We start from the raw sequence: 17,764 nt of genomic DNA, 5'->3' as shown, positions 1-17,764 counted from the left end.
TCTTGATGTATAAGCCTGACACCTTGAGTCTGATCACCAGAATGCACAGTGAAAAGAGGGATAACTCCTAAAACTCCATACACACATTTATATTGGCATATAAACAAAAACAATATTTTGTAAAGCCAACATAGTCCTGCACCCCTATAGCCCCAGTTAAGATGGAAGACTAAGACAGGCAGATCCCAGGAACTCATTAACCAGCAAAAATGACAAGCTCCAGGTTCAGTGAGAGAACCTGTCTAAAAAATTAAGGTGAAGATAGAGGAAAATACTTGCAATCAACATCCAGCCTCCACGAAAACACATACACACAAAACACACGTGCACCCAGAAACATACCAAAGACAAGATGTAATTACTGCATTCAGAAAGAGGAAAGATGAAAAACTATGATACTAACCCCTCTGGCTCTTTTCCTTCTTTAAGGAATACTTTTAACATTGACTTCAAGAGCCCCCAGTTGAATACAAACCTCTGTAGATTTGTGCATCCCCGAAGCAACTCTTTGCACTGTTGTAAAACAAATGTTAAATTCCTGAATGATGGAAGGATATAAGCTGTTGAAATCCAGGAGCAAAATGAACTTGTCATAAAAACCTGAAACAAAAAGACACATAATGTTAAAAAAGAAAAAAGTCTAAAGTACCATCAAAATTATCTCATTAGCAGTACTATATATAGAAAATATATACCATCCCATACTGTCAAGAAGGTAAATGAGGAAATTCAACTATAAATCCATGATTTAGATTATAATAAAAACACAGATCACAAAAGAAAGAGTGAGAAAACTGCCTTTCTTGGGAACCAATGACAACCAACCCGCTCCCTAGAAGTTCCAAAGCATGCCATTATTATGTGCAAACACCTTTCCTTGTCAATTGTTATAGTAATGTATCATGTTCATTTCTAAAACTACAGTTAAGCATTCTTTCCAACTACTCTCTCACCCCAACACAAATAAAAACTCAGTAGGTAACTATACAACACACACACACACACACACACACACACACACACACACTGTGCTTAAGGTTAGGCAAGAATATGATAAATGAATGTCAGCAGAGGAATGATCCACCCTCTCGTCTCACAAAGAGTGAACACAAAACTACTATATTTCTCTAGGACATTTATAAAAAGTTATCTTCAACTTGAGAAGAAACTGACAATATAAATGCCCACTGAAACAGCACTAACTGCAAACATGCATTGGTAGCCTACTCCTCATCTCCATACCACAGTCCCACTTATCCTTTCTGCTTCTCTGTAGTAGATGTCATCGTCTCCTTTCATATAAAAAGAAACTGAGGTTAAAAGATATGAAATAGCCAGCACCCAAACCAATATCTAACACCAAAGTATCACTCTTCATCACCTCAACTAATAAAATTGCTTTTGTTAAAAAAAAAAAAAGTCTCCTCACAGTGGTGGTGCACATCTTTAATCCCAGTACTCTGGAGGAAGAAGCAGGTGATCTTTGTGAGTTTGAGGTCAGCCTGGTTTGCAGAATGAGTTCCAGGACAGCCAAGTCTACACAGAGAAACCCTTCTTAAAAAAACCACAAACAAAAAATTACTTGTCTCCTGTGTTATCTGATGAAATTCACTATACTACTGAGCTATAAAGACATGGAAACAAATAAGATGGTCTGAAAAATAAGGATGAGCCTCTAAATATCACAAACCCTCTTTCCTTTTGGAAAACAAAGAAAAGGTGCTCTCCTCTGAAATTTTAAATCAATGGTTATTTTACTTCCTCTAACACTGCTTTCCAAATTACCCAGCCTTTGGCATACTGGGCAAAGACTGAAGCCACTCTCACATAAAGAGGAGAAAAATAGGTATTTCAACAAACAGCCACCTCTATATTGAAGCAGGGAGTGAAGCTCTGAGCAAAGACCAAATTTGAGCTAATCTATATTTTTCTATCACCTATAAACAAGGAGTTTTCTAAATAGCTAGAAAAAGTAATATATAAATAGATATGCATATATTATAATATATGAAATTTACATTTCAAGGTATATAAGTAAAGCTGTATTGACAATACAGCAAAGAATTTATACTGATTCCATGTTTGGTAACTGGTAAACTAGGTTTCACATAATAGACAAAAATAAAGTCACTCAGGGAACAGTTTGCTTACCTCCAAGATAAAACTAAGGTCTAGTTTCTGAAGTCAGGCTCTATGTGAAGTTATTTCTTAATACAGTGCATGAATCTCAACCCCTAAGTCACAACCCCTTTGGAGGTCAAATGACCCTTTTACGGAGTCACCTAAGACCATTGCAAAACACGAATATTTATATTATAATTCATAACAACAGCAAAATTACAGTTATAAAATAGCAATGAAAATATTTTTTCTGGTTGGAGGTTACCACAGCATGAGGAACTGTACTAAAGTACCATAGCATTAGGAAGGTTGAGAACCACTATCTTTAATTCTAGGGGCAAACCAATCTGCTACAAAGTCTTACCAACTTTAGGGTCCAAAACCAAGCCTCCAGCATAAGCTGCTTTCTTACGTCCTTTCTTGTACTTAATGGTATCCCCATCAATTTCCTCATCTTCATCTCCCTATTTCAAATGGAAAGAGATCATTAGCAGCTAGCAACTAGTTAATGAACTGCAATACCAGGTGACAAAAGTACACTTACTTTAACTTAGTGGTCCTACCTACACAGAAAGACTATTATCAAAATATGTTCATGTGTCCAAATAAATTCCAAGTATAGTAGTTTCTTAAGTAGATAACCCATTTTCTGAATTCTGTACTTAAATTTCTCTGAAATCCTAAAAATTTCATTTGGGGCTAAAGGATGTAGCTCAGCTAACAGAGTGCCTGCCCAGCACATACAAAACCCTGGGTTCCATTACCTGTACCACATAAGACCAGGTGTGATCACATATGCCTGTAACCCCAGTGCTTGGAAGGCAGAGTCAGAAGGATCTGAGTTCAAGGGTATCCTCAGCTATACAAGAAGTTAAAGGCTAGCCTGAGCTACATTATACCATGTTTTTTTTAAAAAAGGAAGAAAGAAAGAAAATTTTATTTTGAAATCAATAGGCATTTTAAACTGTTACATGAAATTTGAGATTGTAAAAGAGTTTTATTAAATTCACTACTCTAATAGTCATGATGTAGAAGGAATAAAATGTTCTACTCATGAATTATCATTATTCTAATTATTGTTACTTTTATGATATGGGGTCTTGGTATGTTGCTCATCTGGGCTCAAGCAATCCTCTTGTCTCAACCTCTCAAAGAGCTGGGATTCCAGCAAGTATCCTCATACACAGCTTATTGTCATTATTAGTATGGATTTCTTAAAATAAGGCCACAAAATAATAATAAAAAAAAAAACATTTCCAAGTAGTTTACTAACAGCCAACATTCAATACCTCTGCAGAAGTTAAATAGATCTAAATTAAAATTTGCTGTACCATTTTCAATAATGTGCATAACTGAGCCACATGTTAACATTTAATTATCATTCTTAAATACTATCAGTGCTGATAAAAACAGACCAAGTTTTAGTTCCAAAGTCACAGAAACTACTTCAGAAACTTGATTGGCATGATTATAAACATACTAGTAGCAGAATGTACGTTCCCCAATATGAAGTCCAAAATCTAAAACTTTTCAGAGCCAACATGACTCTATAAGCAGAAATTAACATATGTGACCATACATGACAGGTAGATTAAAATATTATATAAAATTGCCTTCCAGTAATATGCACACATACACCCTTGCACACACATATACATAATGTTCATATGTGAAACATAGATGAATTTTCTGTTTGGACATAACTTCTCACCCACAGATTTCTCATTTTATATGTACACATACACACACACACACACACACACACACACACACACACACACGCCCCTCCAATCCCAAGTGGTTTGGGTTACAGATACTCAACATATATATAAACTATAACACAAACATAAATGCTCAAAGGTTAAAGCTACAGAAGGTTGAACTGACATTTAGCTCTAGGCAAATGTAAGTGGGGGGGGGCAAATACTTTCCATATTTGGTAATGCATCAAAGTGTAATGAGGTTCTCAAAGACATGTCACAAATAATTTTGGTTCTACAGAGAAAAGTAGAGAGGAAATCAACCATCCACACACAATGGAGCAAGCTTAAGAGTGATCATAGTTTACAGGGAATTAATTATTTTAGAAGCGGATTTAAAAGCAATTTTTAAAGGCTATCTAGGTAATAAAATGAAAAGATAAGAAAAGGCAAAGTATTACACAATTTTGGACCCACCGGTTTTTGCTGAGGTTTTTTGAAAATCTGCTTGTCAGGCACAATATAGTTGTTTTCATAAAATGCATGAAGCAACAAAAACTCGTTTCGTTCAGATCGTCCACCCATCAGTGTCCTAGACTATTAAACAGAATTTTTAACTCTGAGTTCAGAACCACCACAAACAAAAGTAACTTTGAGTCAGTTAATTTAACCATGGCACCTCTTTTAACTACTCATAGTAACAAAGATTACTTTTATTGAATTATTTCTAACTTTCTGTTTAAGCATTAAAGAAGATAAAGGGAGCTTAAAATACAGAGAGTGTGGCTATTTCCTTAGTCAAAAATATATCAGTCTACCAGAAACATTAAAATTTAGAGGTAAGATCCTTATGTTCACCCAAATTTTCACATACTGCACCTGGCATTCTTCCCTTCTCCCAACCAGTTGTTCCTTTTACAAAAGAAATCCAGCTTTCAGAATCCCAGTTCCTCATTTTCTAAGCATGCATTTAGAATCATTATCATATAACAACTACCCCAAGCAAACACTGAATCCAACAGGAAATGCTTTTTCCCCTTCTCTAAGTTAAATTTACCATAATGTTCCCAGCGATGTTAGTGATCTGCAATGCTAATGGAAGAACATTTAGCTCACACATGATCTGCAAAATGAATCTGGCATCTTTCCAGATATGTTCCAACAGGTACAACAGATGAGAAGATTCACTGTGCAGAAAAGTAAGAATGAAACAGAATCAAGTAATTAAAAGAAACAATGACTATAATCAGAACTTAAAATATTACAAAAAATTTTTTGGTGTAAGTAACTTCAGAGCAATGGAACCTTGGCTTTGGAATTTATTTAAAATAAGGTCACTATATAATTAGAGGCATTTATACCACCAATCTTAGTACCCTTTTCATAACAAAAAAAAAATCCATACAGTAAAATTTTGTGATAACTATAGCCTAAAATTTATCTAGTGTTTATTGTAACCTAAAAAAACTATCTAAAACCTTTTATTCATTCAATCAATTAAGTATATATTACATGTCTACTATGTATCAGGCACTGCCTGTGACCAAAGACACAAATTCTTGTACTCATGGGGGAAACAGAATATAAAAAATAAATAGATAATACTTATATAACAGTAAGTATTAAGTGCAAACAAAAGGGTAAAAACAAAGAAAATATAAACTATCAGGAACAGAAACTGAACTTTTAGAGAGCTAGGAAAATAAAGACCAAGAAGTGACAGAGCAAGCCTTATAGATGGGTATTTTAGGAAAGAGCATTCCAAATAGAAGCATAAAGACTCTGAGTGAGACACCAATCTAGCAGTTGTAGAAAAACAATGGAAGTTCATATGGCTAGATCACAGAATAATGGAGGCAGCAGTATAATACTACGTAGAATGGCAGAAAAAAATCACTAGCATGAAGACACAACTGTATATGACCTAGTAAGCTAAAGGACTTTACTCTGAGTAAAACAGTATCACTAAGAAACTTTGATCAGACTTAATTTTAGCAAGACTATTCTTGTCCTAAATTATGAAGAGACCTGAAGAGGGCAACAAAATTAGTACATAAACCTACTGCTATGGTTTGATGTAGTTTGTTTCTTCTGAAACTGAGCAGTAGTGTTTAACCCCCACTATGAAGTATTATACAACATATGGAGAGAGAACTTCACACCTTGGTGCTACCCATGAAATACTATGAGGGTAAAAACATAAATACTAAGGTATATAAAGATGAATCCTTTGAGTCTCCATGACTGCATACTGGTGACTTTGTAAGAGAGGTTAGAGGATATAGACAGACATGCACATTTCACACAACAAATGATACCCTCTATGATCACATGACTCTTGTCAGAGAAGATCCATCAATCTTGGATTTCCAGAATCATACACAAACCTTCTTCCTTTTTATCTTATCCAATATTTTGTGGTATTGTATTGTTATCAACAGAAAATGGACTTAAGACATTTTCAGGGAAAAGAGTATGATGCCTTGGACTAGGATAGGTTCAGTGAAGGTTAAAGAAGTACTGGGAGCTTTATTTAAAAGACAGGGCTGAAAAAAGTCCGTTGATGAATCTACTCTGGGATGTCAGACAGAGGAATCAAGGATGTCTAAGAAGTGTAGGATATAAGATGACTTTGAAGGCTCCCAGCAGTACTGAACATTCATAATTGCCACTGATACAGTGATGAAAGACTACAGAAAGAACCTAGGCGAGAAAAAACAGTAGTTTAGTTTTTAAAAATCTAAAGATTCGTAGTAGATAATCAGGTAGTTGAATCTGGGAGGCATTAGCCCCAATATGGAACTTATATTACAAATCAGATAACCTACAGAGAAAAAAGAGTCAAAAGAAAAGTGAGCTGAAAGACTCAGGAGAAACAGGATTTAAAAGGCTCAACATGAAACAGAAACCTGTTTTTAAAATAAGTAATCATAGCTGGGTATAGTGACGCACGCCATTAACCACAGCACTCGAGAAGGAGAGGCAAGCATATTTCTGTGAATTGAAGGCCAGACTGATCTACATAGAGAGTTCCAGAACAACCAGAGCTACACAGTAAGACCATGCCTCATTAAAAAAAAAAAAAAAACATGGTTATGATGATTCAGATGTATAATCCAATCACTCAGGATTAAAGTTCAAGGCCAACTTGAACTACAAACATGATTCTGTTGACAAAAATCAAAACAGTTACTTGCTTGGTTTTTATATTTCCAAAATGCCCACAGTGATTCCCAAATATACAAGTTAAGAATAAAAATATAAATTCTTATTAATATCCAAATTACAATTAGAAAACATCAAGAAAACAGGTAAGAGAGATGGAGATCAACCGATTCAATTAGACTTATTCAAGAAATAAACTAATTTAAAGTATGAAAGTAATGGATATGGTGTAATTTGTATAAGAGTTTAATTGTCTGCTCCATGGCACCAGTGACTGGCTAGCGTATCTTTAGACTAAGGACAGTAGTAACAGTGGCACCCTACTGTTGCTCACTTCAAGAAAGATGAATTCTAAAGAATTCAAGATCATACCTATACATATTTTGCATATTTTCTGCTGGAATTACGATCCTCTCAGTTTTCAGAATCTGCTGAACAAGTTCAGACAAATGATAGCTTTTACAGTGAATCAATTCTTTCGCTGAAATTTCCACATCACATATCATTCGGCCACAGGTAGCATTTCTTTCACCAAATCCATTCCGGCTCTACAAGGTAGAAACAAAAACCAAATCCCATGAAGGAAGAAGTACTGAGAACAATCTGCTCTAACCTACTTTGGAACTGTCCCCAAAACTACAATATTGAAATTCTTCTTCCACTAATAAGATGTGTGCTTTTGAACACCTACTATACATATGATGCTGTTCTAGGCACTTTGTATATCACAGTGAATTAAAGCAAAGATTCCTGATAATATAATTTAACATATACAATGTAATGAAACCAAATAGTTTTAGGAGGCAGTAAGTGCATAGTAAGGAAGATATCACGGTAGGGTGAGGGACAAGGAATTTGGAAGGAATGAATCTTAGTGTAGTCAGCAATGACCTTGCAGAGAAGATGTCAAATAAAGAAAAACTCAAGCTTTACATGATAGTTTATACCTTCAATGGCAACACTTGGGAGGCTACTGCTGGGACTGCCATGAGTTCAAGGACAGGCTGGGCTATGTAGTGAGAACCCCATCTCAAAAAGCAAATACCCAAACAAACAAAAATTTCAAAAGGGGCATGGAATGAATCATCAACTAAAAAAAGTATCTGAATAAGTCTTAAGAAAGACCTTATCACCTTGAAGATATGTGGAGGGGTAAAAGGAGCCATGTCCCCAACTCTTGATTCCTAGAAGAATTCTCAAGAGACCTCTGGAATTATAAAAGGCACAGATTCCTAAATTCTCTGCTAAAGCAAGATGTCCACTTTACTTGTAGACTTTAGGTAGAATAAGATTTCAAAGCCAGGCAGTGGTGGTGTACACCTGTAATACCAACACTCAGGAGGCAGAAGCAGGCAGATCTCTGTGAGTTCAAGGCCAACCTGGTCTACAGAGTAAGTTCCAAGACAGTCAAAGCTACATATAGAGAAATCCTGTCTTGAAAAAAAAAAGAGATTTCAAGCATAAATACTATCACACTTAGTAAGAAAGTACCAAGTACCAAAGTGCTGGTCAGTGGTAGCACATACCTTTAATGATCCAAGCACTCAGGAAGCAGAGGCAGGCCTGGTCTACAAACAAGTTCCAGGACAGCCAAGACTATACAGAAGAACTTTATCTCTAAAACAATAAAAATAAAAATAAAAAATAAAAATTCCAAAAAAGAAATCACCAATGCCTACATATGCAAGCATAGCAAGACCCAGTCTCTGTAAGGAAAAAAAAAAAATTAAGAGGCTAACATGAGCTACAGGAAACTCTCAAAACAAAGCATAAACAACAACAAAACAACTAAAGAGAGAATGAAAAGGAAGAGAAGACAGATAAAGAGGGAAACACTGACTTTATATTAGACAGTCCTAGAGCTCTGAGCTCAAATCTCAGTTCTTTCCCTTTCTAGTTAAATGGTCGCAAACAAGCCACACAATCCCTTTGAGAATGTCCAAAACCAAATAAAAGTTGCTGTGAGCGGTAGTTCCAACAGAAAGTAATTAGCTCTTTTCCACTAAATTTTCAACCTGAATAATAATTGATTTCAAAGCCTAACAAAGCTGCCCACGGGCTATTGTTACTTTAGGAATGCCAAAGTGAGGTAACATGTATGCACCATCTTTCATTACTAAATTTAATTCTTAGATTTAATTGCTGATTTTTAAAAGTACCAGTGGCTTTTATAAATAAAATGGCTGGATTCAAGAAAGACATTCAGTGCCAAAATTGAAATAGCACTACAGAAGAGGGGGTAAAATTATCCCCAGAGGCGAGTCACTGACATAACAGTTTCATGCATTAGTCATTTTTGCCTGAATTAGTCACTTCATTACAAGCTATAAAATGCTTTTCTACTTCTACCCGTGTGTATTCGTTATAATTGTCTATAAAATTACCTTTCCTTCATTAACCAGCAGTATTTGGTTATGCTGTAACAGTTTACAGGAAAGACAGGGTAAATACTAACTTCCTTTTTTCACTACCAATTTTCTGTGTAGGAGGTTGAGAGCCATCACATGCAATGCCAAACAACGCTTTATTTATACATTTCTGGGTGTTACTTTAATTTTTTTTCCTCTTTATAGAACATTGCATAATAAAACAACAAATTCCCATTCAAAAAACAGTGCATTTCCTAGTAGCTACCCCATATTTAAAAGCCAAATAAAGAAGTAAAAGTTTGAAATTATTACCCCAAGTTTTGGCATGTTGGATCGTCTCAGTCGACCTATCTTGGACCAGAAAGGAACTTTACACACATTAATTCTTTGCAATAGCACTTCCAGTTCAAAGCCACAAATATTATGACCCTAGTCAGAAAAAAAGGCAGCCAATCACATAATGAACACAAATTAGAGGATTTGTCTTAGAATGCACAGAATTTCTTTGCCCTTTCTTTCTCTGGTTTCTAATTGAAGACATCAAGAGCTTACCTCCGATTGGGATCCTTTCTCCTCCAGAAACTTATTCATCAGCAACATTCATTAGTCTTGACATTAACTAGGCTGCTAAGGAGATTGCTGAAATAAACTTTATACTAATTGATGTTTCAAGATTCATGTGATGCCTTTTAATTTACTGCTTAAGTCTTACAATGTTGGAGGAAAATGCAAATTTTAATGTCCCATACCTTTTACATGACCAAAAAAAGCATCCTTTAAAAAAGAAAACCTGCACTGTGTTAAGTTTACATAGGACTTCTAAGAAACTCTATCCAGTGTCTTTAAAAACTGAGTGTGGACACTACTGCGTTGGATCTTTAATCAATGTGCAACAAAATATAAACACCAGGGAATGGTTTGACAAAGTTAAAAGCAAGAGAACAAAAGTACACAGTAGAAAAATTACTTGACACAACCTGAGTTTTCATTTCTATAATTTCTCATTTATATCCTTTGAAAAATGTTTTTCACATAGCTAGGTTTCATAAAATTCGGAGGTCGTTTCAAGTAATTCAGATCAATCCAGATTATTAATTTTAATTAAATATATATATTACCACTTAGCAAAAACAAAATTTTAGAAAGTAGAGCCAATAATTAGTTGCCAGAGTATGGAGAAATAGGGAAATAATGGACTAGAGCAGTAGTTCTAAACCTTCCTAATGTTGTGATGCTTTAATACAGTTCCGGATGCTGTGGTGAACCCCAACATAATATTATTTCCTTTGCTACTTTATTACTGTAATTTGGCTCCTATTAAGAATCATGACATAAATATTTTTAGAGACAGAGATTTGCCAGTGGGGTCACGACCCACAGGTTAACAACCACTGGTCCAGGTCCAGTTCTAAAGGACAAAGCACTGCAGAGGTAGCAACACAGCAATAATGGAGGTGGTAATAGTTGCACATTATAAATGCATATTGTACAATGAATCTACATTTAAGAGGTCAAGATAACTAATTTTAGGTGATAAAAAGATTACCACTATTTGAATTAATATTTGTACATATACACACACATTATCTATATACCTACTATAGCACTTTATCTATTAATACAAGACCAGAGAGACACTATGGCTGGGGTCTCACACAGGGTCCTCTGTTGTTTCTTTCTTTCTTTCTTTCTTTCTTTCTTTCTTTCTTTCTTTCTTTCTTTCTTTCTCTCTCTCTCTCTCTCTCTCTCTCTCTCTCTCTTTCTTTCTTTCTTTGTTGTTTATTTTGGGAGCAGAGTTTCTCTGTAGAGCCCTGGCTGTCCTGGAACTCAGAGATCCTCCTGCCTTTGCCTCCCAGAGGCAGAGATTACAGGCATGCACCACCACGACTATCTGACATCTGAATTTGTCATGGACTTATCTATAATACCCTAGGCTGGTATCCCAGGCTCCATAACATCTACTTGGGATTTAAAAGATTGTTTTTAAAGGGTGAGGAAGGGTCTACTGCTAAGTCACAGCAGTGCAGACAAAATTTTCTTGCTACTTTAAACACAGGTCCTGAAACACTAAAAGGGTGTACAGACTTCAGCAACAAACTATACACAGGCTCTTAGGACATTAGTTATACCACTACCAGATAAGGTATCCAACAGGAAAAATGAGACTGAAGACACAATAAACATTTCCTTCTCTCTTTTTTCCCTCCAGTACTGATGACAGAACCCAGGACTTGGGCCTCCCACAAGGTAAGCAAGCACTCTACCACTGAGCAATATTCCCAGTCCTTCCATTTTATCTCTAATTTGATACCACAAGACTTTTATATGACCAAATTTAAAAAGAAAAAAAAATAATATAATATGATTGATCCATTAACCTAGACAAAAGGAGGAAGTCAGATCAAGAAGCCTCTAAACAAAGGGAGGTCAGATGACACAAAAGGAAAATGCTGCTTTACTACAAGGGAAAGGCAAAAACCAAAAGTAAATTACTAGTTTCACAGTCCAATGAGAATACAGCAAATTGACAAGAGAAAAAAAAATCCCTACCTCTGAGATCTCAAAGGAATATATCATAAAGATCCACTAAGTTCTTAAAATATTTATTTTGTATTTATAATTTGCCCCAAACCAAGTAAATTAATTAGAATTCTAAAGATACTGACAGTTTATACATAGTCACTTATTAATGTGCTGCAAGACACTAGCAATTTATGCATATTAACTTACTAATATGCTATTTTCTAAAGTGCAGGTAACTGAGTACCCTGAGCTGACTACTAATTCAAGGTCTACTTTTACACCAGGAAAAACTAGCGACCACGGGCTAGAATTTTTACGTATATCTAGAGCAATTCTCAATAAACCAGAGTCATTTCATTCTGAAAACATTCTTTGGTACTCAAAAATAAATAGCCACTAAAAATTAAATGACCAAGAAAGTCAAGCCAACAAGATTGAAAAATGAAAAACTTCACCATGACATGATCAAACATTTACTCACCACAAGAACATCAGGATCAATTTTGTGAACTTTTGCAAGGAAAAATCCTAGCAAGGTTCTTTCTGTTTCAGCAACCTCAACATTCATATTCTGTTACAATTAAAAAAAACAAATCAGTCAAGATTTTAAAATACCACATGCCTTACCTTCTTGCCCAGCCAGAGTAAGATTTCTTAGAGTTAAATGTAATCATTCACTTCTAAACCAGATATTGCAACGAAATTCCTGACTCTAGGTTTTGCATAATAATAACTGCACAAAATCTCTGAGGACCTCATTCTAGAAATATGCATGTAAACCAAGGAAAAAATTTAAGTGCTAAGCAACATCAAGAGCAGAAATGTCCTTCCACAGAAACATGTTTGTACACTGGACAAATTTTAAAGTATATAAATCAGAGTACCTTTCAAAAATATTAGCTACTTTGCTATATAATCCCTGGAAGACTTTGCTGTTTATTTATCAAAGAAATCCCAAAGATTTTATAAACTAATTTCAAATAGTAGTATGAGACCCAATAAATAAGAAACTAAAAACAAACACGTACTGAAGAATTGAAAATATCTTAAATACAAATAAATTCTATCCTCACACAAAAGTACCTATTTACCAGGTACTCAAAAACTGTTCATATTAAAGAGCTTTTAAAACAAAGGTTGATGGCTATCATGTTTTCTATAACTAGCTCAAGGTTTGAAAAATGCCAGTTTGACTTTAGGGAATTTTCCTAGGTTGTTTTATTTTAATAAATAATTCAGGACAGGTCAAAAGTGACAGTAATACAATAGCAATCCCTACTACCTATAAGAAGCCAAATGAAATACCCTTAAGCAGAACCTGACAAATTGCACCATCTAATTTTGTGAAGTGAGGATATTAACAAACAAAACAAACCTACAACTGTTTCAACATGATCATTTCAAAAAGGCAAACAATATACTATTCAAAACTACATTCTTTAGAGTAAATAAATTTAATTTTTGTGAACTCACTTCAATAATCTGCTTCCCTTACCTTTTTGTTTTGTTCTGATTTTGTTTTCTTGAGACAGGGTTTCTCTGTGTAGCCTTGAATGTGCTGGACTCACTTTGTAGACCAGGCTGGCCTCAAACTCAGAGATCTGCCTGCCTCTGCCTCCCTGCGTACTGGGATTACAGGCATGCACCACTGCACCTGGCTTCCCCTGCCATTTTTTAAGGGCTTATGATATTGACTTCACAGAACATATTCGGACTTAAGAATTCACTGATGTGTTTGAGTCCGCAAATACAACCCTTTAATACCCACAGTATTCCCAACTTTACATGGTTTCCCTCATGTTGGGGAGGGGTCCCTTCATAATATGGTCCCAAGTATGATCACTTTGGAAAAGCTTCCACAAAAGATAATAGAAGGTAGGTTTGAATATATCCATGTCATAATTCCATTATCTTCAGAAACTTATTTAAGAATTATTAAACGTGTCTAGTCATATTTCTAATGCATTTTATCAAGTCAGTACCATAGTCAAATATACCAAGAATAGATCTAATCAAGTAAAATACAGATAGTGTTTCTACTAGTCCATACCATTCTCCTATTCTCTTTCCAAACAAACAGATATTCTACATGTAAAGGGAATGAGTATTTACCTTTTTCTTAATGATTTCTTTGAAAGCACATGGAAAAATACAGTCCTTTGGTTTAGACACAACTATAGAAAGGGAAAAATGAGATTCTATCATTCATTTTATTCCAATTTCAGATACTATATGCTTCTAAATTGAAATTGCTTTAAATATAAAGTTCTCATGAGCCCTAAAGAGTTAAGAAGGCCAAGATCTACAATCAGCCATGTTGATGGACCTCAAAACAACAGCCAAGCACAGATCCTTATGTCCCTATAACTGTACAAAATACTTTAATCAAACATTTGCTTTCCATCCAAGTAAGAATGGAGATAATTATTATCTAATTATAATAATCTTTCCTAAAGAAAACAAAATTACCACCAAAGCTTCAACCAGAATACAACAGAGGAGCATAGTTCAACCTTCTCAAATGTCAGAAGTACAGTGGACCAAGGCTTCCCCTACTACACCAAAGGCTTTTCCGATATATAACAGGCATTCACACAGTGACATACACAGATGAGGTAAATAAATGCAACTATTATCTTCCATTTATTTTCCAGGCTATTATCAGTATTTGGTTTTTAATTTAAGAGATAAAACTTCACAATAATCATATTGCATATTGTCCTCTCTGAATATTTCTTGATACCACTTTTCTAATACCCAGAAAGCCAGATACAAGAGCTATCCAAAAGACTCTCTGGTTCTGGACTAGAAAAAATTCCCAGAAAATATAAAACATCAAATCCCACTTCCCTCTTTCTTTTCAAACAAATGCTTATTCAATCAACCTAGCCCTCAATATAGAGTATGTCAGACTCCTCCTTTCAGTCCAACTCACAAAACATACAGACACTATATTCTATGGAATGATTGTACACACTGAATTTTATGCATAACAACTCAATTCCAGTTTAATATTACCAAAATGTCTCACAAGTAGGTAAAGATTTATTTATTCCTTCGCATTTTGCCTCATCACAGATACTTTTGCTCAATAAAACTCAAGTTTCCACAGATGAAAGTAAGCATCTTTACTAAAATGCCCTACTTTCAAAAACAAATTTTAAAAGACAAGTTACTAGTCCAATAAAGAAAGTGAAACCAAAAAGAAAAAGAAAAAAAAAAAACAAATTCTTAGCAAACTAGCTTTAAAAATACATACCACAGAAATGTGTCTGAAAGGGAGGCTTTGGAGGTGCTTTATCTAATGCAAAATTGTGATGAACCAAAGCTGCCATAGCAATAATCTGCAAAGAAATAGTGGGGTAAATCAGATAGCTACAATATGTTCTGCATTACCATAAGAACCACTCAGAATATTAAAACATTATTTTAATCTATATAAATTCTTTTAACTTTTTAAAGAACATCGTTAAAGCTCTAACAAAGGGGTAGTACCTAGAATATAGAAAGAACTAAACAAGAGAAAAAAATAACCTATCTAAAAATTGGGGCATGGAACTAAATAAAATTCTCAGAAGAAGAAATATAAATAGCTGACAAATACATTTTCAAATGTTCAATACTCATGACTATCTAGAAAAGCAAATTAAAACTATGATGTCCACCAACTGATGATATAATGAAAATGTGGTACATATGCACAAAGGAATATTATAAAATTCTCAGGCAAATGGACAGAGCTAGAAATAATCTTTCCAACTGAAGTAGCCCAAACCTAGAAAAACAAATATCACATGTTCTCTTCCATATATGGATGCTAGCTTTGACTCTTTAGAATGTGTATTTAATGTGGAGTACTCATGGAAGGCAGGAAACTAGTAAGCAGCTATGGGTGTGGGAATTTCAAGGGAAGTGGACTAGAGCTCAGGTGATATGAAAGGAAAAGGAGGAATAACTGAACAGAGATGGTCAAATATTGTAGCCAGGTAGAAGAGAAAGTAGGGGGAAGTTAACTAACACTAAAGACATTTGAAAATGTCATATGGGAAAGCTTCCTATAATATACACATACATAGACACACATAAAAGGAGGTCAAATACAGTTACTTTATTACCAAGGAACAATGCCTCTCCCAGGTTACCCCTTTAATGGTCAGTAAGATCCCATACCCCAAACATTACAGGCTGTTATTACCAATGATCTGGGTTACACTCCCAAACTTGACAGTGAGACCCTATTACCAAGGACACCACATATCTGAGTTACAGAAGATGAAAAAAACCAAGATGGTACAAACCTGGAAGTTTCATCCATACAGGCTAAGTTTAATAGTGCCAGAGTTCTATTTATGTTACTGGGAAAGAAATGAATTGAACACTCTTAACCAGCTGTGAACCCTACAAGCTACAATAACTAGCTTGGCAAGATTTGCCCACTGGTACAGTAGTGACATTATCTTAGTTAGGGTTTCCATTGCTGTGTAAAACACCATGACCAAAAGCAACCTGGGGAGGAATGAGATTATTTCAGATTACACTTCCAGGTAAATAGTCCATCACTGAGGGAAGTCAGAGCAGTAACCTGAAGTCAGGAACTGAAGCAGAAACCATGGAGAAATGCTGCTTACATGCTTGCTCCCTCATGGTTTGTTCAGCCTGCTTTCTTATACAACTCAGGTCCAATTGGTATAACCCTTCCCCACCACCACCCCTTGACCCCAGGCTAGGCCCACCCACATAAATCATTGACCAAGAAATGCCCATAGCCTAGAGACTATGTGAGGAAATTTTCTCAACTGAGGTTCCTCTTCCCAGATAACTCTATCTTATGTCAAGGAAAACAAAAACAAACAAACAAAAACTAGCAAGCACAAAACCGGCCACTCTCTGAGTGGATTTAAAGCTTGTTCCATAGACAGAACTCAAGACTGATACTGTCCGCTGACTGGGCTGCTGACACCCTAGGGAGAACGTGATACTATTATATTCGGCTAAATGGAAATGGTAGTAGGCAGCCACCCCCCCCACAAGTTCTTATCTTAAACCCACAGAGTAGTACAACTCCCATTCCTCATCAGAGAAGCTTCTTTTTACAGTAGATGTCAATTAATACAGAAACCCCAAACTTGTCAAAGCACAGAAAATTAAGAGGCTGTGGAGTGCTCATCTCTATATGGGATAACTACATCATGCCTTTTTCCTCAAGGATCAGGGACCATTGCAGAAAAGGGGTAAGAAAGAGCCTAAGAACCAGAGATAGTGAACATCAACAGCAAAACATTTGCTGGACATGACAGGTCCACTGCACACATGAACTGACAGTGGTGGTTATACCTGCACTTACAAAATCTGTACAAGATCAAGCCAGTCAAAATTCCCAGCAGATAGATAGGAGAGTCTTGTGAAGTCCAACCCCTAGCTAAGAAACTATTGACAAGTGATGAATCCTAGGGGAGGAAGAGGTTTTCAGAGGTGCAGCAGCCGCTGAAAGGCTAACCATGCCCCAATAGATGGACCTCTACCCGTGCACATACAGGCAGTACTAACTGAACTCAGAAACAAGGGAAAAACATATGCAAGTTTGGGAGGGAAGTACTCTTAACCATTGGCCATCTCTCCAGCTGTACCTCACCCCCAGTTTCTATTTCAACAGGGTTATATAGCACCTTCTCTTTTCTCTGTAATGTCTACAAATTCATTTAGATCAAAAAACTTGATCAAAACCAGGTTCAAATTTTTAGCAAGATTTTAGGTGTGCTACTAATTATTTTTGTTAAAAGGCACCCAAGCAATTATTGCCTGCTCCTCTCTGTTCCAATGATATTAGTGGCCACTGGTGATTATTACTTAGTTCTCAATCTTTCTAATGTTGTGAACTTTAATACA

The 17,764-nt window shown here is 35.6% G+C and overlaps 1 protein-coding gene and 1 non-coding gene across 2 annotated transcripts in view; both read right to left on the bottom strand.

Annotated features, from left to right (window-relative positions):
* Nucleotides 1-17,764, bottom strand: part of Pola1 (DNA polymerase alpha 1, catalytic subunit) — a 297,318-nt gene that overhangs the window by 239,313 nt on the left and 40,241 nt on the right. The window contains exons 16-24 of the mRNA XM_055608252.1: nt 15,138-15,222; nt 13,991-14,052; nt 12,360-12,449; nt 9,668-9,784; nt 7,359-7,534; nt 4,879-5,008; nt 4,299-4,418; nt 2,486-2,585; nt 476-600 (exon numbers count right to left, since the gene is read on the bottom strand). Of these exons, the coding sequence (XP_055464227.1) occupies nt 476-600; nt 2,486-2,585; nt 4,299-4,418; nt 4,879-5,008; nt 7,359-7,534; nt 9,668-9,784; nt 12,360-12,449; nt 13,991-14,052; nt 15,138-15,222 (1,005 nt within the window). The remainder of the gene's footprint in view (nt 1-475; nt 601-2,485; nt 2,586-4,298; nt 4,419-4,878; nt 5,009-7,358; nt 7,535-9,667; nt 9,785-12,359; nt 12,450-13,990; nt 14,053-15,137; nt 15,223-17,764) is intronic.
* Nucleotides 1,060-1,187, bottom strand: LOC129677609 (small Cajal body-specific RNA 24). Its single transcript, XR_008720221.1, has one exon. It is a non-coding gene; the product is annotated as a small Cajal body-specific RNA 24 (non-coding RNA).

This window comes from Psammomys obesus, unplaced genomic scaffold (genome assembly GCF_907164565.1).
Source record: "Psammomys obesus unplaced genomic scaffold, mPsaObe1.curated_primary_1811, whole genome shotgun sequence".
Classification (NCBI taxonomy): Eukaryota; Metazoa; Chordata; class Mammalia; order Rodentia; family Muridae; genus Psammomys; species Psammomys obesus.
Note: the sequence above shows the minus strand (reverse complement) of the source record. Positions and strands in the feature narration are given on the sequence as shown.